The sequence below is a fragment of the Oncorhynchus keta genome, chromosome 4 (assembly GCF_023373465.1).
Source record: "Oncorhynchus keta strain PuntledgeMale-10-30-2019 chromosome 4, Oket_V2, whole genome shotgun sequence".
NCBI lineage: Eukaryota > Metazoa > Chordata > Actinopteri > Salmoniformes > Salmonidae > Oncorhynchus > Oncorhynchus keta.
This window is the reverse complement of record NC_068424.1, coordinates 54,039,683-54,065,852: the sequence shown is the minus strand read 5'-3', so window position 1 is coordinate 54,065,852 and position 26,170 is coordinate 54,039,683. Positions and strand designations below refer to the sequence as shown.

At 44.8% G+C, this 26,170-nt stretch overlaps 1 protein-coding gene across 1 annotated transcript in view; it reads left to right on the top strand.

The window, feature by feature from the left end:
• The window catches only part of LOC118383889 (neuronal acetylcholine receptor subunit beta-2-like), a 36,353-nt gene extending 21,911 nt beyond the window's left edge, over window positions 1–14,442 (top strand). Inside the window, exons 2-5 of the mRNA XM_035770282.2 lie at window positions 1,111–1,256; window positions 1,350–1,504; window positions 9,900–10,914; window positions 11,125–14,442. Coding sequence (XP_035626175.1) covers window positions 1,111–1,256; window positions 1,350–1,504; window positions 9,900–10,914; window positions 11,125–11,280 — 1,472 coding nt within the window. The 3' untranslated portion in view covers window positions 11,281–14,442. The remainder of the gene's footprint in view (window positions 1–1,110; window positions 1,257–1,349; window positions 1,505–9,899; window positions 10,915–11,124) is intronic.
• The last annotated feature ends 11,728 nt before the right edge of the window (window positions 14,443–26,170 follow it).

The following is a 26,170-nucleotide window of genomic DNA, read 5'->3' as shown; positions in this document are numbered from 1 at the left end:
AGAGCCGCCAGTCAGCCAGGATCTGCCAGAACCACCAGTCAGCCAGGATCTGCCAGAGCCATCAACCTGCCTGAGCTTCCTCTCAGTCTTGAGCTACCCCTCAGTCCCGAGCTACCCCTCAGTCCCGAGCTACCCTTCAGTCCCGAGCTATCCCTCAGTCCGGAGCTGCCCCTCAGTCCAGTGGGGTGCCCTTTGTTAGGGTTACTAGGCCAAGGTTGGTGGCGAGGGTCGCCAATCTAAGGACGCGGAGTAAGCGGACTATGTTGGAGTGGGGTCCACGTCCCGCGCCAGAGCCGCCACCGTGGACAGACGCCCACCCAGACCCTCCCTTATGGGTTTAGGTGTGCGGCCGGGAGTCCGCACCTTTGGGGGGGGGGGGACTTTCACGCATTGGCCTTAGTATTTTGTGTTTTCTTTATTATTTTGGTCAGGCCAGGGTGTGACATGGGTGATTATGTGTTTGTCTTGTCCAGGGGTTTTGTAGATTAATGGGGTTGTTTTGTAGAGTAGTCTAGGTAAGTCTATGGTTGCCTAGAGTGGTTCTCAATCAGAGGCAGGTGTTTATCGTTGTCTCTGATTGGGAACCATATTTAGGCAGCCATATTCTGAGTGTTTCGTGGGTGATTGTTCCTGTCTCTGTGTTTGTTGCACCAGATAGGGCTGTTTCGGGTTTTCATGGTTCTTGTTTTGTATATTGTTCGTATTTTTAATCTTTATTAAAGATGTATAAAGATAACCACGCTGCATTTTGGTCCTCTCTTTCACCTGAAGAAAACCGTAACACTGGAAGGGTCATAGAGTATATTGCACACACTGTACTGCGATGATGATATTAGGCCAGTCTGAATATGTACAATCAGGGTGTTTTTGGTGGCTCCTGTTTACGTATTTGGCTTGGAGTCCACTTTGAAAGTTCACACAGTGGTCAAAGGTTAGTGCACTTGAATTGCTGAGGATCAAATGCGGCTGTGGGGCAACATGGCATGTTGTCTTGAAAGTTAGTTTAAAACTCCTTTTGGGGATGTTTTTTGTGTATGTACGGCTTTTCTGCCAGTTACATAACTGTATCCCTCTCCCCCTGTGTGTGTGTTTGTGCCTGTGTGTGTGTAGCTGCCTTGGGTGCGGAGATAGAGGAGCGACTGGTGACCTACCTGCTGTCTCCAGAGCGCTACAACAAACTGATTAGACCTGCTGTCAACAAGAGCCAACAGGTCACCATCCATATACAGGTGTCCCTGGCCCAGCTCATTAGTGTGGTGAGTACACACGCGCACACGCACAGGCACACGCACACACACACACACATGCACACATTCGCTCTCATGCTTCTGTCTGTCTGCCTATTGCAGAATGAGAGAGAACAGATCATGACCACCAACTGCTGGCTGACTCAGGTATGGAATGACTACAGGTTGATGTGGGACCCAGAGGAGTATGAGGGCATTAAGAAGGTCCGCCTCCCGTCTCAACACATCTGGCTGCCTGACATCGTCCTCTACAACAAGTGAGTGAGCTGTGTGTGTGTGTGTGTGTTGTGTAAATATAAAATACCTAGGATAGGATAAGTAATCCTTCTCACCCCCCCCCCTTTTAAGATTTAGATGCACTATTGTAAAGTGACTGTTCCACTGGATCTCATAAGGTGAATGCACCAATTTGTAAGTCGCTCTGGATAAGAGCGTCTGCTAAATGACTTAAATGTAAATGTAAAATGTAAAGTGGGTGGTTCAAGCCTTGAATGCTGATTGACTGAAAGCCGTGGTATGTATTTGTTTGTATACCACGGGTATGACAAAACATTTATTTTACTCTTCTAATTACGTTGGTAACCAGTTTTTAAAGCAATAAGGCACCTCTGGGGTTTGGGGTATGTATATAGGATGGCTAAGGGCTGTATCCAGGCACTCCGTGTTGCGTCGTGCGTAAATACCAGCCCTTAGCTGTGGTCTATTGGCCACACACCACACGCCCTCAAGCCTTATTGCCGAAATATTATCCATGTTTATATATCAGACACTATGTGTTATAAATGTATGCAGTAAAAAGTACAACATTTTCTTCGAGAATGTAGTGAAGTAAAAGTAAAAGTAGTCAAAAAATATATATCGTAAAGTAGATACCCCCAAAAACGACTTAAGTAAAAATACTTTAATGTACTACTTAAGTACTTTACACCACTGAAATACTGTATGTTGACTGTAAATTTCTCTGTCTGTATTCTGTCTGTACATTTGTCTATTGCTGGCAGCACTAATTCACAGGTTGCCATTTATTGACATGAATTTTGCCCTGTTGGCAGCTCTGCAGAGTGGTCCCTAGCTGGCAAAACCACAAAGTCATAAAGTCATTGATCCCTAAGCTTAACCCTAAACTTAACCACACTGCTAACCATAATGCATAACCCTAACCGTAAATAAAGACTATACAGCTTGTATTAGTTTTCATTAATTTATACAAAACAGCCAATTTTGATTTTGTAGCTGGCCCATCTTGCAGAAATCGCTAAATCTTATTCTGGGTATGTGTCAATGTACTTGGCAACTAATAATGATTCTGGTTCTAATCTGAGCCTCAGCTAACCTAAGGTCTTCAGGACAGGAGGGAGGGCTAAAGTCAAGATGTGATTACTGTAATAATTTGGAGGGAGGGATCAGGAGACAGAGGTGAGGGCTTAGAGAGAGAGGGGATAGATGAGCACTGTTAAATCTGCAGAGAGGAGATTTGGATTATGAAACTCCTGTGTGTGTGTGTTTAATCAGAGGCCAGGTCAGGTGGCTGTGTGATGTGTGTAATCAGAGGCCAGGTCAGGTGGCTGTGTGATGTGTGTAATCAGAGGCCAGGTCAGGTGGCTGTGTGATGTGTGTAATCAGAGGCTAGGTCAGGTGGCTGTGTGATGTGTGTAATCAGAGGCCAGGTCAGGTGGCTGTGTGATGTGTGTAATCAGAGGCCAGGTCAGGTGGCTGTGTGATGTGTGTAATCAGAGGCCAGGTCAGGTGGCTGTGTGATGTGTTTAATCAGAGGCCAGGTCAGGTGGCTGTGTGATGTGTGTAATCAGAGGCCAGGTCAGGTGGCTGTGTGATGTGTGTAATCAGAGGCCAGGTCAGGTGGCTGTGTGATGTGTTTAATCAGAGGCCAGGTCAGGTGGCTGTGTGATGTGTGTAATCAGAGGCCAGGTCAGGTGGCTGTGTGTGTGTGTTTAATCAGAGGCCAGTTCAGGTGGCTGTGTGATGTGTGTAATCAGAGGCCAGGTCAGGTGGCTGTGTGATGTGTTTAATCAGAGGCCAGGTCAGGTGGCTGTGTGATGTGTGTAATCAGAGGCCAGGTCAGGTGGCTGTGTGATGTGTGTAATCAGAGGCCAGTTCAGGTGGCTGTGTGATGTGTGTAATCAGAGGCCAGGCCAGGTGGCTGTGTGATGTGTGTAATCAGAGGCCAGGTCAGGTGGCTGTGTGATGTGTGTAATCAGAGGCCAGGTCAGGTGGCTGTGTGATGTGTTTAATCAGAGGCCAGGTCAGGTGGCTGTGTGATGTGTTTAATCAGAGGCCAGGTCAGGTGGCTGTGTGATGTGTGTAATCAGAGGCCAGGTCAGGTGGCTGTGTGATGTGTGTAATCAGAGGCCAGGTCAGGTGGCTGTGTGATGTGTGTTTAATCAGAGGCAGTTCAGGTGGCTGTGTGTGTGTGTTTAATCAGAGACCAGTTCAGGTGGCTGTGTGATGTGTGTAATCAGAGGCCAGGTCAGGTGGCTGTGTGATGTGTGTAATCAGAGGCCAGGTCAGGTGGCTGTGTGATGTGTGTAATCAGAGACCAGGTCAGGTGGCTGTGTGATGTGTTTAATCAGAGGCCAGTTCAGGTGGCTGTGTGATGTGTGTAATCAGAGGCCAGGTCAGGTGGCTGTGTGATGTGTGTAATCAGAGACCAGGTCAGGTGGCTGTGTGATGTGTGTAATCAGAGGCCAGGTCAGGTGGCTGTGTGATGTGTGTAATCAGAGGCCAGTTCAGGTGGCTGTGTGATGTGTGTAATCAGAGGCCAGTTCAGGTGGCTGTGTGATGTGTGTTTAATCAGAGGCCAGTTCAGGTGGCTGTGTGATGTGTGTAATCAGAGGCCAGTTCAGGTGGCTGTGTGATGTGTGTAATCAGAGGCCAGGTCAGGTGGCTGTGTGATGTGTGTAATCAGAGGCCAGGTCAGGTGGCTGTGTGATGTGTGTTTAATCAGAGGCCAGGTCAGGTGGCTGTGTGATGTGTGTAATCAGAGGCCAGTTCAGGTGGCTGTGTGATGTGTGTAATCAGAGGCCAGGTCAGGTGGCTGTGTGATGTGTGTAATCAGAGGCCAGGTCAGGTGGCTGTGTGATGTGTTTAATCAGAGGCCAGGTCAGGTGGCTGTGTGATGTGTTTAATCAGAGGCCAGGTCAGGTGGCTGTGTGATGTGTGTAATCAGAGGCCAGGTCAGGTGGCTGTGTGATGTGTGTAATCAGAGGCCAGGTCAGGTGGCTGTGTGATGTGTGTTTAATCAGAGGCAGTTCAGGTGGCTGTGTGTGTGTGTTTAATCAGAGACCAGTTCAGGTGGCTGTGTGATGTGTGTAATCAGAGGCCAGGTCAGGTGGCTGTGTGATGTGTGTAATCAGAGGCCAGGTCAGGTGGCTGTGTGATGTGTGTAATCAGAGACCAGGTCAGGTGGCTGTGTGATGTGTTTAATCAGAGGCCAGTTCAGGTGGCTGTGTGATGTGTGTAATCAGAGGCCAGGTCAGGTGGCTGTGTGATGTGTGTAATCAGAGGCCAGGTCAGGTGGCTGTGTGATGTCATGTGTAATCAGAGGCCAGGTCAGGTGGCTGTGTGATGTGTGTAATCAGAGGCCAGTTCAGGTGGCTGTGTGATGTGTGTAATCAGAGGCCAGTTCAGGTGGCTGTGTGATGTGTGTTTAATCAGAGGCCAGTTCAGGTGGCTGTGTGATGTGTGTAATCAGAGGCCAGTTCAGGTGGCTGTGTGATGTGTGTAATCAGAGGCCAGGTCAGGTGGCTGTGTGATGTGTGTAATCAGAGGCCAGGTCAGGTGGCTGTGTGATGTGTGTTTAATCAGAGGCCAGGTCAGGTGGCTGTGTGATGTGTGTAATCAGAGGCCAGTTCAGGTGGCTGTGTGATGTGTGTAATCAGAGGCCAGGTCAGGTGGCTGTGTGATGTGTGTAATCAGAGGCCAGGTCAGGTGGCTGTGTGATGTGTGTTTAATCAGAGGCCAGTTCAGGTGGCTGTGTGATGTGTGTAATCAGAGGCCAGGTCAGGTGGCTGTGTGATGTGTGTAATCAGAGGCCAGGTCAGGTGGCTGTGTGATGTGTGTTTAATCAGAGGCCAGTTCAGGTGGCTGTGTGATGTGTGTAATCAGAGGCCAGGTCAGGTGGCTGTGTGATGTGTGTAATCAGAGGCCAGTTCAGGTGGCTGTGTGATGTGTGTAATCAGAGGCCAGTTCAGGTGGCTGTGTGATGTGTGTAATCAGAGGCCAGGTCAGGTGGCTGTGTGATGTGTGTAATCAGAGGCCAGGTCAGGTGGCTGTGTGATGTGTGTAATCAGAGGCCAGGTCAGGTGGCTGTGTGATGTGTGTAATCAGAGGCCAGGTCAGGTGGCTGTGTGATGTGTGTAATCAGAGGCCAGGTCAGGTGGCTGTGTGATGTGTGTAATCAAAGGCCAGGCCAGGTGGCTGTGTGATGTGTGTAATCAGAGGCCAGGTCAGGTGGCTGTGTGATGTGTGTAATCAGAGGCCAGGTCAGGTGGCTGTGTGATGTGTGTAATCAGAGACCAGGTCAGGTGGCTGTGTGATGTGTGTAATCAGAGGCCAGGTCAGGTGGCTGTGTGATGTGTGTAATCAGAGGCCAGGTCAGGTGGCTGTGTGATGTGTGTAATCAGAGGCCAGGTCAGGTGGCTGTGTGATGTGTGTAATCAGAGGCCAGGTCAGGTGGTTGTGTGATGTGTTTAATCAGAGGCCAGGCCAGGTGGCTGTGTGATGTGTGTAATAAGAGGCGAGGTCAGGTGGCTGTGTGATGTGTGTAATCAGAGGCCAGGTCAGGTGGCTGTGTGATGTGTGTAATAAGAGGCCAGGTCAGGTGGCTGTGTGATGTGTGTAATCAGAGGCCAGGCCAGGTGGCTGTGTGATGTGTGTAATCAGAGGCCAGGTCAGGTGGCTGTGTGATGTGTGTAATCAGAGGCCAGGTCAGGTGGCTGTGTGATGTGTGTAATCAGAGGCCAGGCCAGGTGGCTGTGTGATGTGTGTAATCAGAGGCCAGGCCAGGTGGCTGTGTGATGTGTGTAATCAGAGGCCAGGCCAGGTGGCTGTGTGATGTGTGTAATCAGAGGCCAGGCCAGGTGGCTGTGTGATGTGTGTAATCAGAGGCCAGGTCAGGTGGCTGTGTGATGTGTGTAATCAGAGGCCAGGTCAGGTGGCTGTGTGATGTGTGTAATCAGAGGCCAGGCCAGGTGGCTGTGTGATGTGTGTAATCAGAGGCCAGGCCAGGTGGCTGTGTGATGTGTGTAATAAGAGGCCATGTCAGGTGGCTGTGTGTGTATGACAGAAAGGCTCTCGCCCTCACCTGTTTCACGCTCCTGGTACTCAACACCACCACCATGGGAGTTCTGTCCCGATTCTAGTCTTTCTGGACTTTAGCTTTTATAGTGGAAATAAGGCAAATTATTTTAGTTGTGAAGAATCATGTGAAATATGGAAGTGCAATGGAATTTCTATTTGATTATATTGGGCTGACTTGTCAAAGTGTGACATGGTGAGGTTGGAACCAGGTGCAGAGAAGAGACCAGATGAGGAATCAGTGGTTAAGGATAAACATAAATACGTTACTGCGAAACAGTAGCTGCAGAATCACAGTACACTGGGGAAAAATAACACGCACGCACTGACCATAAACGGTAAACAATTCAAGCTTCTGCAAAGGACCACAGAAACACACCTCTTTTAACAGAGACACAATCATGAAATAATAAGACACACCTGAGTTTTAAAAAAGTCTCTAGGGCGTTCTCTGCCGCCCTCTGGTGCCAGGAGGAACCATGACACAAAGTGAAAATAAATGATTTCATTTTTTCATGCATGAATGTGTTTAGTTGACAAATGTTTGATTGACTATGAAGTTATTATATTTATTTGGATATTGAGTAATAGATGTTTTCAGGAATAGTTGTTTGAGTATCAAGGTATAGCTGTACTGTAGTTGTTTGGGTCAGAGTCACAGCCAAACATTTATATCTCAATGTGTTGGAAACCTGGTCTGGTCTGCGGGTTGATAGTTACAGTTGTTTGGGTATGGAGGTAGTTGTTTGGGTATAGAGCTATAGTTGTTTGGGTGTTGAGCTATAGTAGTTTGGGTATAGAACTATAGTTGTTTGTGTATAGAGCTATAGTTGTTTGGGTATAGAGCTATAGTTGTTTGGGTATGGAGGTAGTTGTTTGGGTATAGAGCTATAGTTGTTTGGGTGTTGAGCTATAGTAGTTTGGGTATAGAACTATAGTTGTTTGTGTATAGAGCTATAGTTGTTTGGGTATAGAGCTATAGTTGTTTGGGTATGGAGCTATAGTTGTTTGGGTGTTGAGCTATAGTAGTTTGGGTATAGAACTATAGTTGTTTGTGTATAGAGCTATAGTTGTTTGGGTATAGAGCTATAGTTGTTTGGGTATAGAGCTATAGTTGTTTGGGTGTTGAGCTATAGTAGTTTGGGTGTTGAGCTATAGTTGTTTGGGTATGGAGCTATAGTTGTTTGGGTATAAATCTATAGTCGTTTGTGTATAGAGCTATAGTTGTTTGGGTATCGAGCTATAGTTGTTTGGGTGTGGAAGTAGTTGTTTGGGTATAGAGCTATAGTTGTTTGGGTATCGAGCTATAGTTGTTTGGGTATCGAGCTATAGTTGTTTGGGTGTTGAGCTATAGTTGTTTGGGTGTTGAGCTATACTTGTTTGGGTGTGGAAGTAGTTGTTTGGGTATAGAGCTATAGTTGTTTGGGTATCGAGCTATGGTTGTTTGGGTGTTGAGCTATAGTTGTTTGGGGGTGGAAGTAGTTGTTTGGGTATAGAGCTATAGTTGTTTGGGTATCGAGCTATAGTTGTTTGGGTGTTGAGCTATAGTTGTTTGGGTGTGGAAGCTATAGTTGTTTGGGTATAGAGCTATAGTTGTTTGGGTATCGAGCTATAGTTGTTTGGGTGTTGAGCTATAGTTGTTTGGGTGTGGAAGTAGTTGTTTGTGTATAGAGCTATAGTTGTTTGGGTATCGAGCTATAGTTGTTTGGGTGTTGAGCTATAGTTGTTTGGGTGTGGAAGTAGTTGTTTGGGTATAGAGCTATAGTTGTTTGGGTGTGGAAGTAGTTGTTTGGGTATAGAGCTATAGTTGTTTGGGTATAGAGCTATAGTTGTTTGGGTGTGGAAGTAGTTGTTTGGGTATAGAGCTATAGTTGTTTGGGTGTGGAAGTAGTTGTTTGGGTGTGGAAGTAGTTGTTTGGGTGTGGAAGTAGTTGTTTGGGTAGAGAGCTATAGTTGTTTGGGTAGAGAGCTATAGTTGTTTGGGTATAGAGCTATAGTTGTTTGGGTGTGGAAGAGAGCTATAGTTGTTTGGGTATAGAGCTATAGTTGTTTGGGTGTGGAAGTAGTTGTTTGGGTATAGAGCTATAGTTGTTTGGGTGTGGAAGTAGTTGTTTGGGTATAGAGCTATAGTTGTTTCGGTGTGGAAGTAGTTGTTTGGGTATAGAGCTGTAAAGAGACTTTTAACCAGCTGCATATTTCGAACAGGAGTATATTTATTGCGTCGAGCAGTGTGTCTGTTTGTGTGTCTGTGTGTGTGTTTGTGCTTAGGAGCAGAGCAATGTGATGGCTGGATTCCTCCTGACCTGCTCTATAATTGATAACACTTTTATGTATAATGTATAACACCTGCGGCCTGGTGAGAATCTAAAATCGAAATCTCAGCAGATTCAGACATGTCCTGTGACAGGGGTGTCTGATGTAGTTTCCCCCATCCCTGTCCCTGGTCCCCAAGCACAACAACCCAAATGCCCAGTCAACAACACCAGCTACCATATCGTCCTCTGTCTTCTCTTCACCTAATGAATGCACCTCTCACCAATTTCTGTCCCCTGTGTGTTTATTTGTATGTATTTATCTCCTTCTATGTGTTTCTCTTCTTCTTCTATGTGTTTCTCTTCTTCTTCTATGTGTTTCTCTTCTTCTTCTATGTGTTTCTCTTCTTCTTCTATGTATTTCTCTTCTTCTATGTATTTCTCTTCTTCTATGTATTTCTCTTCTTCTATGTATTTCTCTTCTTCTATGTATTTCTCTTCTTCTATGTATTGATCTTCTTCTATGTATTGATCTTCTTCTATGTATTTCTCTTCTTCTATGTATTTCTCTTCTTCTATGTATTTCTCTTCTTCTTTTATGCATTTATCTTCTTCGTTGTATCGATCTTCTATGTATTTCTCTTCTTCTTCGATGTATTTCTATTCTTCGATGTATTTCTATTCTTCAATGTATTTATCATCTTCTATGTATTTATCATCTTCTATGTATTTATCATCTTCTATGTATTTATCATCTTCTATGTATTTTATCCTCTTCGATGTATTTATCTTCTTCTTTTATGTATTTATCTTCTTCTTTTATGTATTTATCATCCTCTACGTATTTATCCTCTATGTATTTATCTTCTTCGATCTATTTCTATTTTTCGATGTATTCATCATCTTCTTCTATGTATTTATCATCTAGGTATTTATCTGTGTGGTATCTCTGACTCCTCCTCTCTCTCCCCACCCATGGAGTCCTGTCTCTCAATGCCGATAGGAACTATGAGGTCTCCTTCTAATATGTATCCTATCTGTGTATGTGTGCTGGTTCTCACTCCTTTCTGTCTTGTCTTCACCTCAGTGCGGATGGGAACTATGAGGTCTCATTCTACTCCAACACGGTGGTCTCCAACAATGGAGAGGTGAACTGGCTGCCCCCCGCCATCTACAAGTCGGCCTGCAAGATCGAGGTCCGCGACTTCCCCTTCGACCAGCAGAACTGCACACTCAAGTTCCGATCCTGGACCTACGACCACACGGAGATCGACCTGATCCTGCTCAGCGACTTCGCCAGCCGTGACGACTTCAAACCCAGCGGTGAGTGGGACATCGTGTCTCTGCCGGGACGCAAGAACGAAGACCCCTCTGACATCACCTACCTGGACATCACCTATGACTTCATCATCAAGCGCAAGCCACTGTTCTACACCATCAACCTCATCATTCCCTGTGTCCTCATCACCTCTCTGGCCATCCTGGTGTTCTACCTGCCCTCTGACTGTGGAGAGAAGATGACTCTCTGTATATCAGTCCTCCTGGCCCTCACTGTGTTCCTGCTGCTGATCTCCAAGATCGTCCCACCTACGTCTCTAGCTGTCCCTCTCATAGGGAAGTATCTGATGTTTGCCATGGTGCTGGTCACCTTCTCCATCGTCACCAGTGTCTGTGTGCTCAACGTGCACCATCGCACGCCCTCCACACACACCATGCCCCCCTGGGTCAAACGTCTCTTCCTGCACCGCCTCCCCTCCTTCCTGTTTATGCGTCGGCCGGCCAGCTCCAACATCCGAGAGAGGTTCCGCCAGAAGCACCAGCGGCCCTCCTACTCCGACCTGAAGCTGAGAGACGGGGCAGTGGCAGTGGCCCCGGCCGCGGGGGGAATGGGGGTGGCAGAGGGGTCTGGGATAGGCAGGGCCGACTCCTTCTATGTGAATGAGGAGTCGGCCAAGCGGTACGGCTGGAAGATCAGCGACCTGTCGGAGAACACAGAGTTCAGAAAGAGGATGACAGTGAAGTGTCACGCAGACGTTGAGGAGGCTGTGGACGGGGTGCGCTATGTTGCCGAGAAGATGAAGAGTGAGGACAACGATGAGGGGGTGAGTGAGAGTGTGTGTGTGTGGTGGAAGGACAGCCTTGAGATGATATGAGCAGAAACAGCATACACAACAGATACATCACATTTTCAGTTTCTTACAGTTTGTATGTCTTTTCACTCAGAGCCCTTTTGCTAGTTTGGAGCCGACAGTATTATGCTTCTATTGTCAACATTTTTAATCGTGTATCACTCTTTTTGTATCCTGCCACAGGTAATCGAGGACTGGAAGTATGTTGCCATGGTGATTGACCGGCTCTTCCTATGGATATTTGTGTTTGTGTGCATTACTGGGACTTTGGGGCTGTTCATGCAGCCCCTATTCCAGAGCTACAACACACCCACGGCAGACGACCTGGAGCAGAACTGACCTATGACCTTTGACCCGAAACCTGACGCCCCCCAACACCCCCATGAGGAACAACCGCCGCGAGTAAAACAGCTACTTACCAACACCTTGAAACAGAACTGTGTTATTCTGACACACTCACATACTGTACGCACACAGCACACCGGCCGCCACCACACCAACCAATGCCCCTCAACCTCCCCTCTTAACATCTTGTATGGAACAGAGCAATCCCACCAACCCTAGAAAATGGGTCTGTTTTTCATTTTATTTCTGCATTTAGTTTGAAAAGGGGAACCAATCTTTTCTGCAGAGTTCCAGAATAATTTGCTGAGCCCAAAGATCCACACACATGACGAGCCAGACCCTGGCCAGAAGACGAGGACAGAGCCTCCAGTCTCTGCTACAGAGAAGGACAGCTCCTCCGTGTGTCCTCGTCCAGTGAAGCACACACACACACACACACTCACACACACACACACACACACACGACAAGCCAGACCCTGGCCAGAAGACGAGGACAGAGCCTCCAGTCTCTGCTACAGAGAAGGACAGCTCCTCCGTGTGTCCTCGTCCAGTGAAGCACACACACACACACACACACACACACACACACACACACACACACACACACACACACACACACACACGACGAGCCAGACCCTGGCCAGAAGACGAGGACAGAGCCTCCAGTCTCTGCTACAGAGAAGGACCGCTCCTCCGTGTGTCCTCGTCCAGTGAAGCACAGACACACAGACATACAGTGCCTTGCGAAAGTATTCGGCCCCCTTGAACTTTGCGACCTTTTGCCACATTTCAGGCTTCAAACATAAGGATATAAAACTGTATTTTTTTTGTCAAGAATCAACAACAAGTGGGACACAATCATGAAGTGGAACGGCATTTATTGGATATTTCAAACTTTTTTTAACAAATCAAAAACTGAAAAATTGGGCGTGCAAAATTATTCAGCCCCCTTAAGTTAATACTTTGTAGCGCCACCTTTTGCTGCGATTACAGCTGTAAGTCGCTTGGGGTATGTCTCTATCAGCTTTGCACATCGAGAGACTGAATTTTGAGCTTGAACTCAGTGAGGTTGTATGGAGAGCATTTGTGAGTAGCAGTTTTCAGTTCTTTCCACAGATTCTCGATTGGATTCAGGTCTGGACTTTGACTTGGCCATTCTAACACCTGGATATGTTTATTTGTGAACCATTCCATTGTAGATTTTCCTTTATGTTTTGGATCATTGTCTTGTTGGAAGACAAGTCTCCGTCCCAGTCTCAGGTCTTTTGCAGACTCCATCAGGTTTTCTTCCAGAATGGTCCTGTATTTGGCTCCATCCATCTTCCCATCAATTTTAACCATCTTCCCTGTCCCTGCTGAAGAAAAGCAGGCCCAAACTATGATGCTGCCACCACCATGTTTGACAGTGGGGATGGTGTGTTCAGGGTGATGAGCTGTGTTACTTTTACGCCAAACATAACGTTTTGCATTGTTGCCAAAAAGTTCAATTTTGGTTTCATCTGACCAGAGCACCTTCTTCCACATGTTTGGTGTGTCTCCCAGGTGGCTTGTGGCAAACTTTAAACAACACTTTTTATGGATATCTTTAAGAAATGGCTTTCTTCTTGCCACTCTTCCATAAAGGCCAGATTTGTTCAATATACGACTGATTGTTGTCCTATGGACAGTCTCCCACCTCAGCTGTAGATCTCTGCAGTTCATCCAGAGTGATCATGGGCCTCTTGGCTGCATCTCTGATCAGTCTTCTCCTTGTTTGAGCTGAAAGTTTAGAGGGACGGCCAGGTCTTGGTAGATTTGCAGTGGTCTGATACTCCTTCCATTTCAATATTATCGCTTGCACAGTGCTCCTTGGGATGTTTAAAGCTTGGGAAATCTTTTTGTATCCAAATCCGGCTTTAAACTTCTTCACAACAGTATCTCGGACCTGCCTGGTGTGTTCCTTGTTCTTCATGATGCTCTCTGCGCTTTTAACGGACCTTTGAGACTATCACAGTACAGGTGCATTTATACGGAGACTTGATTACACACAGGTGGATTGTATTTATCATCATTAGCCATTTAGGTCAACATTAGATCATTCAGAGATCCTCACTGAACTTCTGGAGAGAGTTTGCTGCACTGAAAGTAAAGGGGCTGAATAATTTTGCACGCCCAATTTTTCAGTTTTTGATTTGTTAAAAAAGTTTGAAATATCCAATAAATGTCATTCCACTTCATGATTGTGTCCCACTTGTTGTTGATTCTTCACAAAAAAATACAGTTTTATATCTTTATGTTTGAAGCCTGAAATGTGGCAAAAGGTTGCAAAGTTCAAGGGGACCGAATACTTTCGCAAGGCACTGTAACTCTTGCCTTCAGACGAAGAGGGAGAGACGCATCTCTTTAGACAGGAATGCCAGCAGGCTTGTTATTTTGCTGTGAAACGGGAAGCCTTGACTGTCTCCCCTCACGCTACAGTGTGTTGACTGAGTACTACTGTACAGTATTCGGGACTGCTTCTGGCCCCAGGTGGTCAGTCACCTGATGGTCTTTGAATGCGTTAACATGAGCTTTTTTAGCCTACCGGGTTATGTGTGTAATTTTACGTTCAAAATTGTTGTTCTTATGTGTTCAAAGAGGATGGGAACAACGGGAAGCTAGCTGTTGAGTAAATACAAAATGACCATCAAACTGTTGTCACTCACCTTTGCTTCTCTTAAAGGTACAGTACGCCGGTGTAAGAAGTGTTCATTCTCACAAGGTTTTCCAGGTAACCAGCAGCTGTACACAAACTCCATAAGCAAACCGGTCAAACTGAACAGCGTTTGGCTCTGCACTAGCAATCTTCCAGGCGGTATAAACACTGCTCAGTATTTTTTCAGAAATCTTTAACCTAAGTCTGTGTTCAACTTATTTATTGTGACTGTCATATATGCACTCTGTCACTGCTATAAATGCTAGCCAAGGGAAGGCATACTGTACACATTTCAAGTGAAGAGTTTTGTTCTCATCTCATGTATTTCTTTTTATCAGTGTAAAGAAGGTGTTTTTCTTCCGCTGGCCAGTTATGTGACCTGTTTTGGTTTGTCGACCTGGACTGGTGTATTCTGGGTAGCGCTCAGAATTACAGGAAGTAACAATGCTGATGTCATGTCAAAGAAGTCAATAAAAGGAAACAACGGGATGAGGTTCTGGAATGTGGTCCTGTGTGGCTCAGGAGCGTGGGTTTGATTCCCACCAATACAAAAACATATGCATGCATGATTACGAGTTTGGCTAAAAGCGTCTGCTAAATGGCGGATATTATTCTGTTTTACATAATACATACTCCTGTTGATACTTTTCTCACCAGGGTTTCTTACACAACATTATGAATCAAGATTATCGGACCCTGCGTTGTACCCTCATTATAAGAGCTGACTGACCATATGACAAACCATATCCTCGAGCTCTTTCTTTTTCCAAAATGAACCTCACAGATTGTTCAGTGCGCCTTGTTTCCGGATAATGTTGACTCACAGAATTAAGCAGATTCTCCGAGCGGTTGGAGTCTTTGTTACCGCCGGACGAAAGGCAAGACGTTTCAGGAATGCGTAGCTATGGGCGGTTTTGTGTCTCGTCTGAATTGTCTGGCGCTCAGGCTAAATGTTAGTCAGCTGATGAAGAGTTCATTAGAAAGCGCTCTGAAGTCAGAAACCTTCATGTTCGGGTTAAGATGGCAGAGATGAGACGCTCTGCCTAACTCATGCTGACACACACACACACACGTGCGTGCCCACAAAAAGAAAATGTGCACACACTGGTCTGGAAGTAGCAAAATGAGGAGAGGCAGCTGATATAACATTAGCCTTCATCAACTTGGATCTGTCTATGTTTATCTGTTCTGGAGAGGAAGTTTTAAATCATAACCTAACTTTCAGTGTTTAACATTCTAGATGACATTTGTATGTGGGCCTGTATATGTCTCTGTATGAAGTTTGTCTGGTTCCATCAACATAACCTTTATGGTTGGGTTATGTGGATAAACAGACTGTTTGAGATACCCCACTTCTCCCCATATGCATGTAGGTATGATCCATAAATTAAATATAATGACATCTACATCAACTTCGATTAACAGAGTGGTGGGGGTGGGGGGGGGTTGTTTACATATTTTTATATATCCTTCTCCAAATATTTTAATCAGTTATTTTGTGCATTAACTTACAGTAAGTCTGCCATTTTAAAAACGGAACCTATTCAAAACTATATATACAATATATCAGAATTTGATTAGTCAATTCAGTTCCTCGTTATCTAGTTATTTAGTGCTAGCAACAGGATGGGTTACACACACACACACACACACACACGCACGCACGCACGCACGCACGCACGCACGCACGCACGCACGCACGCACGCACGCACGCACGCACGCACGCACACACACACACACACACACACACACACACACACACACACACACACACACACACACACACACACACACACACACACACACACACACACACACACACACACACACACACACACACACACACACTTTATGGCCTTGAGCCTAGAGATGAGCAGACCGTGTGAAGGCGGAGATGAGAGGAGTCACATCGAGTCAGATATGAATGATGAATCTCAGTCATAAAGACTAGACGCCGTTGGGCCACTGCATCTCCAACCAACCTGACTCACTGAACTTCACAGGGCATTTCTCTGCTCAGAGATCAATACCCCACATCTCTAGTTTCATAAACACACATGCACACACTTTATCAGGCTCACTCTTATTCTATGGTACAGTATTTTATTTGGTTCTGTCCATTCTATTTGTGCAGACAGAGTTCTCTTATTTTGTTGCCAAAGTGCCCTGTCTTGAACTCTGTAAAGAGTAAGTCCGAGACACCATGATGAGCCCCCATAACCCCAGTTGCACTCTGCATCCTCTGCTAGACATGGTTGGAGAATTTATATCCACCATTCTGTCCCCAGTCGATATTTATGAAGTACATTACTGCCTGTGTAACTGCTGAGTGGCTGGGACCATAGCACATCACTCTACCTCTGCCTTCCTGCCACCTCCCATCACAGTGAGACCTGGGGAGAGAGGGAGAGTGATGGACCCATGGCCTCAGACACAAAGACATTTTTATTGCTGGTAAGGCTTGTTCTATTAAATCATACAGCACTCATCAAATATATATAGGGTGCTCTTTGATTTTGTGTGAGATTGAACATCTACTACTGCCAACTAGTGGCCACATCAGTCATGACATGATCCCGGAGGTGAGACTGGAGGACACTAAGAGGACACACAACACACCACGAGAGAAGGAGAGGAGAAGGAGGGGGAGAGAAGGAGGGGGAGAGAAGGAGGAGGAGAGATGGAGGGGGAGACAAGGAGGAGGAGAGAAGAAGGGGGAAAGACTGAGAGAAGGAGGAGGAGAGAAGGAGAAGGAGAGAAGGAAGGGGAGAGAATGAGGAGGAGAGATGGAGGGGGAGAGAAGGAGGGGGAGTGAAGGGGGAGAAGAGAAGGAGGGGGAGAGAAGGAGAGGGAGAGAAAGAGGGGGAGAGAAGGAGGAGGAGAGAAGGAGGGGGAGAGAAGGAGAGGGAGAGAAGGAGGGGAGAGAAGGAGGGGGAGAGAAGGAGGATGAGAGAAGGAGGGGGAGAGAAGGAGGAGGAGAGAAGGAGGGGGAGAGAAGGAGGGGAGGAGGAGGAGAGAAGGAGGGGAGAGAAGGAGGGGGAGAGAAGGAGGATGAGAGAAGGAGGGGGAGAGAAGGAGGAGGAGAGAAGGAGGAGGAGAGAAAGAGGAGGAGAGATGGAGGAGGAGAGAAGGAGGAGGAGAGATGGAGAGAAGGAGGGGGAGAGAAGGAGGGGGAGAGAAGAGAAGAGCCATGAAGGGAAGAGCCATGAAGAGAAGAGCCATGAAGGGAAGAGCCATGAATGGAGGAGCCATGAAGGGAAGAGCCATGAAGGGAAGAGCCATGAAGGTACAGGTAAATACAGGCTGGAGGAGATGTGGTCCTGTGTGGCTCAGTTAGTAGAAAAAGAGAGAGGCAACTGAAAGGAGAAAGGTGCGAGGGAAGTGCAGGAGGGTTGTGTGTGAGAAAGGAGAGAAAAACGCAGTTTAATTAGCAGTGATGGCTTTAATCAGATAACTCTGGTTTGAGCAGCCAGCGACTTTAATTTTTTTCTGGCGGCAACAGGCAGGCCACATGGCAGCATGACTAATTTTCAAAAGCATTATAACTGGGGAGTAAACATCGGTCTCTGGTCTGCATGTGAGTGACAGGCTGCCTGGGCTGTGGGGTGGCAGGAGAGGCCAGGGGGAGGGAAGGAGAGGAGAGGAGGAGGAGAAGATGGAGGAGGGGGAGAGTGGTTAGGGGAGGTTAAGAAGGTTCTGGAGAAAACTGTGTGTGATTGAACCAAAAGCCATACTATCTTACTACAGGATACAAAATATAAAGAGGAAAATTGCACCATTGGAGAGTCAGCAGTATGTTATGTGAGGGTTGATACTGTGCAGACTCTCTTTTAGTCTATTCAGAGAGTAAATAATATGCTGTGTGAGGGTTGTTGACTGCGACAAACTGTGCCCCCAAATGTCCCACTGCCCACAAATACGGCAATGCGCTGTCCTTTCAGCACCTCGGAGTGACAACCACCACGTGCCTGTCAGACTAACGCTGTCCATTCAGTGGTGCTGATGGTTCCTGGTGAACGCACGCGCTAGAGCATCATCTGTACTTCCTCATTCTGCCATTGTTTGGTCGGTTTGCTTTGTTTGCGATGCGTCCTTGTTGAATGTAACCAACATCATACCTGATTTATGCCTTCTATTTCAATGCATTCTGTTGATTAATCTGTCATCGCTTGCATTTACGGGTCAGCTGTCTAGTGTACCGATTGCTTTCCTTTTGAAGTCGGCCTTGTTGTAACAGGATGGCCTGCAAAACTGATAGAGACATACCCCAAGCGACTTACAGCTGTAATCGCAGCAAAAGGTGGCGCTACAAAGTATTAACTTAAGGGGGCTGAATAATTTTGCACGCCCAATTTTTCAGTTTTTGATTTGTTAAAAAAGTTTTAAATATCCAATAAATGTCGTTCCACTTCATGATTGTGTCCCACTTGTTGTTGATTCTTCACAAAAAAATACAGTTTTATATCTTTATGTTTGAAGACTGAAATGTGGCAAAAAGGTCGCAAAGTATATATATATATATATAATATATATATATATATATATATATATATATATACTGTATATACAAAAATTTTATGGGACAATATTCAACATTTTAGACAAAGATTATTAGAAATATACAATGTTATTGAGTAAATGTATTTATAGTTTTCTTTTCATTTTGATAAGAGATGAAAATGCAATGAATTCAAGGTTATTTGTTGTTGTACAAATGTATATTTACCGACTTTGAGGTTGTGTCATTAGATTTGTGGTGGGATTGCAAGACATTCTTTGGGGGGATTAATGTGGGTCCCCAGAAATTGTGGCAGAAAAAATTCTGGCTGAAAAAATGTGAATAGCACTTTTCTAGAGGATAAACATGAAGACCATTTTCCTGTGTAGGACAGGGATGTCAAAAAACCCCAGACAGAGAGAGAGAAAGAGGCAAAGAGAGAGAGGGGGATACAAAAAACCATTCAAATATATGCACTTACTGTTGTGGATAAGAGCGTATGCTAAATGACTAAAATGTAAATGTAAAGAACAGAGAGCTGAGAGAGAGGGTAAGAGAGAGAACGAAAGAAAGGAGACACAATAGAGAAAGAGTAGAGAAAGCAGCACAGATAGAGAGAAGCAAAGAGAGAAAGTGGGAGAGGTAGAGGGAGCGAGACAAAGCTTGAGAGTGTGGTGCTGATGTGTTTCAGTAAGCAAAGTCCTCTCTGAGTCCCCTTGCTCTAAATGCCTTTGCCCTTTTCCTCTCCCTCCGTCTCTGCCTACTCTCGCCCTCGGGGTCCATCTGCTGTGTCTGAGCCGTCTAAGTGGATGCCTGCTGTTTTTAAATAGCAGTGGAGTTTGGGCGCCGGCTGTGTGTGCAAAGGGAGATATAGAGAGTGTGTTTTTCCCGGAGAGTGTGTTTTTCGCCGGCTACACTGTATGAATAATAGTGGCGTGGGGATATCCCCTCGCATTGCACAGTGTCCTGGCACCACCTGACCCACATGGACACGACACTGGAGAAACATACATTCTCTATGGAAGGTCTCACTCCTGCTCTGCTGACCTAACTAACCCATGTCCCTTCATGTGTACCTTTCCAACTCACTAAACCCTCTTTCCTGATCTCTGTGTGTGTCTGTCTCTTTCGCCTGGTCGGAGCGCTGAGTTGTACTTTAGCTGAAGGTTAAACACAGGCTGTCCTTTACCTTAGAAAGACAGAGCAATCGGATGTTGGCACGCAAACACACACACATTTATTCTGTTCGTCGCCAATGGCCATACGTTCACGAGGCATTTGGTGGTTAGTGATGCGAGAGGACATTGCTATGGTTTATCAACCCATTCATGAAATTAAACGGTTAAAATTCATTAAGCAGAACATGAGAGAACAGATTCACGTCTCATCCTCACCAGACTGGAATGCAGGCACTAAAACCTTAATGTTGGGATCTAATTGACTGGAATACAGGCCCGAAAACTTTGATGTTGGGCTCTAATTGACCGGAATACAGGCCCTAAAACCTTAATGTTGGGTTCTAATGACTGAAATACAGGCCCTAAACCTTAATGTTAGGTTCTAATTGAAACCTTCTCAGAGATGTTGAAGAAAATAATTGAAGAAATGAGACCCTTCCGTTATATTCTGCCTGGTGCCTGTGTTCATCACGGAGACGAAACAGAAATGGACACCTGTGCGGGATCCCTAAATGACAAGATTCTAAATAACATAATAAATCCCAATCAAAATCCGTCATTAAGATAGAGGTCTCTTTCTTTGCATTGGCTGTGTCTCCATCCACCGGATAAGCCTGTGTCGACCATCCACATCTGTGGTGGAAGGTGACCGAGCTACATCCCGAAAACCGGTCTTCTCCAGAATACGTCTGTAGATGAGACTCTCATGAACACGATGGTGTTCTCCGTTTTGTTCCACGACCGCCACAAGTGTCAAGGGACCTGTCTGAAGGTACATTTTTTTTATGGCAGTTTGGAAGTGTCGACAAAAAAAAAAAGAGGTACAAAAGACTAAAATATTTCCTTCGCTTTCTTATGTCTCCTAGATATCGGACAGACACTTCAAATCCTTAGTCCTTAATGATGTCTGTTTTGACTGTCTGTTTTTCCATTTATGAATGTGTTATTCAAGGTGTTTATATGGGCTATAGGCCAAATTCAACATTTAATCAAATCATTTTTACTAGAATTCTAAATCGAATAGCTAAATGATTCATGGTATGACCCTCTTAAAATTATTCCATATACAGTAGAACCCTCGTGTGACAGAATAATGAGCGGTAGAGAAAGAGAGTGACAGAGAGAGGGTTTGCGAAATGGAGAGTGGGTGTGTGATAGAGAAAGCACGAGGGAGGGAAAGAGAGGTAGGGAAAGAGAGATGACAGTGTTAATCCTCAGCTAGAGTGCCCATGGGAGAGAGACGCCTCAGTGTTACCCCCGAGTCTGCTGGAATACAAGGAAATTCTCCACAAACCAGATGTTTTTTGTTCTTTGGTTATTTTTCTTCTCTTGTTCTGGAGCTGTAGTCTATTCTGAACCTTTTTAACATTTATGGTGGAGTGGGTGGTGATGTAAGTGGTCTCTCTCTCTCTCTCTCTCTCTCTCTCTCTCTCTCTCTCTCTCTCTCTCTCTCTCTCTCTCTCTCTCTCACTTCATCCGTTACCCATTTAGAACTCCAATCATGAAGGCCAGAGTTGACACAATGCCCAAGAATGAACCTAGTTGAGCTCAAAAGAGTAAACACTTAATCCGTCTTTCAGCCCAGGAGCATGAACTATACATGACCTCTACTTTCTACATTTCTACCTATAGCACCAGTAAGTAAATAAACATATGTCTCTGATCATTACCTGCCAAAAGCATCAGTCATCCTTCATGTTATTTATGTGACATCAAATGTGTTTACTCTGAAGTGTAATAGTAAACAACAGCAGACGGCCAGCCAGAGGCGAGCTGTCAGAGGCTGACAGAGTGTGCTTGCTAAATGACACACAGGACCCCAGGCCCTCTTCAGACCACAGAGAGATGGAGAGAATGAGGAGGAGGAGGAGAGGGGGATGATAGAGGAGGGGTGCGCCCCTAACGGCAACTTCTTCCGTATGTAGTGCACTACTCCTATAGGAAATAGGTTGTCATTTGGGCCGAAAACATGAGCTAAGGAGGCAGTTGTAAGCTGTTACGTCTAACCTCACCGTAAGTGATAAGGAGGGAAGTCTGTGCCCTTACCAGGAGTCAGCTATACTGTACATTGAATTCAAAGGGTGTATTGACTTGAAGTGCACCTAATGCATTCCAGCAACGTCTCAACCCTTTTCTCTGGAGCCCCTGACTGACTGGGGTCAATTGTTCGGAAGGAAGCCCTGCTCCATACCCATTGTATAACACTACATCACATGGGGCCAGAACACCCACTCTAGCACAGGTCAGAGATAAAGCTCTTTATTAGGGTTAGGGTGAGGACTGTTATCCTTGGTTGTTATTCTAATCAATAATTATTTCCTTGATGTTTATAAGTGAATACCTATGGTATATGTAGTTATATGCAGTGCATTCGCAAAGTATTCCGACCCCTACCCGTTTCCACATTTTGTTACGTTACATCCTTATTCTAAAATGTATTTAAAAAAAAAATCTCATCAATCCCCATAGTGACAAAGCAACATTTTGCAAATGTATTAAAAATAAAAAGCAGAAATAGCTTTACATAAGTATTCAGACCCTTTGCTATGAGACTGAGCTCAGGTGCATCCTGTTTTCTTTGATCATCTTTGAGATGTTTCTACAACTTGATTGGAGTCCACCTGTGGTAAATTCAATTGATTGGACATGATTTGGAAAGGCACACACCTGTCTATGTAAGGTCCCACAGTTGACAGTGCATGTCAGAGCAAAAACCAAGCAATGGGGTCGCAGGAATTGTCCGTAAAGCTCCGAAACAGAATTGTGTTGAGTCATAAATGTGGGAAAGGGTACCAAAAAATGTCTGCAGAATTGAAGGTCCCCAAGAACACAGTGACCTCCATCATTCTTAAATGGAAAAAGTTTGGAACCACCAAGCCTCTTCCTAGAGCAGTTGGGGGAGAAGGGCCTTGGTCAGGGAGGTCACTCTGACAGAGTGACCTCTGTCAGAGTGCCTGTACTCCACCAATCAGGCCTTTATGGTAGAGTGGCCAGATGGAAGCCACTCCTCAGTAAAAGGTCAGGATTAAGAGAAAGATGAATGGCGCAAAGTACAGAGAGATCCTTGATGAAAACCTGCTCCACAGCGCTCAGGACCTCAGACTGGGGTGAAGGTTCACCTCCCAGGATAACGACCCTAAGCACACAGCCAAGACAATGCAGGAGTGGCTTCAGGACAAGTCTTTGAATGTCCTTGAGTGGCCCAGCCAGAGCCTGGACTTGAACCTGATTGAACATCTCTGGAGACACTTGAAAATAGCTTTGCAGCGACGCTCCCCATCCAACCTGACAGAGCTTGAGAAGATCTGCAGAGAAGAATGGGAGAAACTCCCCAAATACATGTGTGCCAAGTTTGTAGCGTCATGCCCAAGAAGACTCGAGGCTGTAAATGCTGCCAAAGGTGCTTCAACAAAGTACTGAGGAAAGGGTCTGAATACTTATCTAAATGTGATATTTCAGTTTTTATTTTATTTTAATACATTTGCAAAAAAAATCGAAAAACCTGTTTTTGCTTTGTCATTATGGGGTATTGTGCATCGTTTGATGAGGGGGGAAAAAACAATGTATTACATTTTAGAACAAGGCTGTATAGTACCAATATGTGGAAAAAGTGAAGGGGTCTGAATATGAACATATTACGTATTTATATATATAACGTATTTATATAACGTATTTGTAAATATGAACAGTAGAAATGCTGTGTGTACTGTGTTTATTCATGAACTCAGAGTTAATAGCTGGGATACATACCCATACTGTATATGCAAGGTAAGCCGATTAGAAAGGAGAGCATGGTGGTGGAGATAGACTCACACAAACCTCCTCCTTTTCACAAACTCTCTCTGCTCTCCCAGCTGAGGCTCGCTGCTGCAACACATAGATACTGCCTCCAACAGTACAGCACAGCTGCAAAACTACACTATACTCAACCACCTGCATAACTACACTATATCCACAATGTCAGGCTTATAGTCTGGATAAATACACCAGAATGAAAGGATTATGTATCAAATATCAGATGGTAGCTGTCAAGTACTGTTTAAAGTGGAGCTTATGTTCAGCAAATAGCCTAGCTTCCCTGTCTAAGTAGTGTGATAGAGCCGTGAAGTGATGCGTTAGCCTCCAGGACTCTGTTAGTCAGAAGTTCTAAAGTAAGATATTTAGCTGGCTGATCATTGTTATGCGTGCAAAATCAATTAAGTGTCTAAATAGGTCATTTACAGCCCAGCAGTAAATTGTGTGTGTGTGTGTGTGTGAGGGTGGTCGGGTGTTTATGTGTGTGTGTGTGTGTGTGTGGGGGGGGGGGTTGTGTGTGTGTGCGCGCACTGGATACACACACACACACACACACACACACACACACACACACACACACACACACACACACACACACACACACACACACACACACACACACACACACACACACACACACACACACACACACACGTGCATGTGTGTGGGTATGTGTATGTAAATCCAGTGTGCATAGAACAATGCAGTATATGGTATGTGGGTGGTGGTCGGGACGGAAGGTTCCCTGATATAACCTACCTGGGCTGTGACCTTCCATGTATCAGCGGTTCTGATTAGGAGAAACAGCCAGGTACAGCATTGAGGCCCGGCTGAGTAATGTGTGGGTATTATTTCATTGAGAGGTTTTGATCAATGACATTTGAACATTTATTCACTCTCTCAAAAAGACAGCCAGAAGTCTGTTGAATTTCCAACGTGTTATCACCATGCTTCAACCAACTAAAAGCACTACCAAATTCCAATGGAAAAACAATGTCTGATTTTTGGTTTAATTGTCGTCTAAATGTGTTATCACTGCACTTTCAAACCATTTCAAACCACAACAAAGTTAATATCGGAATACAATGTCAGATATGTTGTATTTATATCAGATTAATGTCCTTAGCAGAACCAAATGACCTGGATTGCAGTTGAGATTACATTAAAAGTCCAAAGTAATCAATGCTTTGAAGTTCTGCACAGATTATTATAGCAATTCCGTGAAGATCTCCACAGACCTGCAACCTTTGCAAGCTATCTTGAACATGCACTCTTTCTATGATTACATAAGAAGACATTTATAGTTACAGTAATCTCAAAATGTAACCATGGATGTGTTACTCATCTCAAGGTTGATTAAATACTGTTACATTAGTTTGTAAGATGACCTTAACTTCATGCTATTTACTGTATCGCAAAAGTAATATCAAATTGTGTTTCATTGACAACACAATCAAATATCAACATTTAAAGTATATCTAATCCTTGGATTGTTTCCTCCGAGCCACTGTATTTCAATGCATTTGATTTAGTCATATTCTTTAACTTAGCTTTTTGGTTTAGATGGAGAACTGAATCCAACATATACATGATTAATTTGTAGACAAACTGTAAATGAAGCCGGACTAAGTCAGTGGCACAGATGGAACTATCCAAGCAGAATATACAAGTAACTGCCAAAATAAAAGAAAACTCTTGAGTAAATGAGGGATAGAAAGTATACTGAAAGCAGGCGTTTCCACACAGGTGTGGTTCCTGGGTTAATTAAGCACCAGGGGATGTTTTAGGGTCATGTACAAAATTGCCCAGTTGCCCTTTATTTTGGCTACCACGGCTAGAAGAAGAGATCTCAGTCACTTTGAAAGAGGTTTCTTTCAAAAGAGCGTAGGGGGTTTAAAGGGTGTATGTGTGTTTGTCAGTCACCAGATCTCAACCTAATCAAATACTTATGGGAGATTCTGGAGAGGGGCTTGAGACAGCGTTTTCCACCACCATCAACAACGATTCTTCTCATCGAAGAATGGTGTCGCATCCCTCCAATAGAAGTCCACAACACTTGTAGAATCTATGCCAAGGTGCATTGAGGCTGTTCTGGTGGCTCGCGGTGGACAACAAACGATTGAGAAACTTTACGTTGGTGTTTCTTCTCCTTCAGAAGTTGATATTTCATTGTCTTGACAAACAAACACATTTCAATGCCCTGCTTGTCTACGTGGTATGATGTCTTGAATTCACGTCTCCATCTCAACCAAAGTCAAAGAATATAACTAAATCTAATATAATCAAACTTCTTTGGATGCACTTTAAATGACGTTTAATTTGATTATTAAGTCCTATTCATTGACTTTGTTATTAACGTGAATCTAACATATGAATTATTAACTTGAAGATTACATTTGAAATCAACCAAAGCTTGAAACCCTAACGCTAGGCCTATATGTATTGTCTATTTCTAGTTGAATTCTGGCGTCGAATTGAAACAATAGCTGTTGATTACTTTGTGAATGCTATATAGGCCTAAATAGTATAATTGATTATATATGTAATAAAGTATGGTTACATTTAATTTACTCTGTTAAACCGACCCCCGAGGAACGACTTCGATAGCAACTGTGAATCGATTTAGTTATTAAGAGATCTCTCAATAATCAATCTCACGATAGCACATTGGTAGTAGTCAGTGACAAATATAAAAGCTAAACAGGGCTGGGTTTGGTTAAAAATTCGGGAGTGGCAAT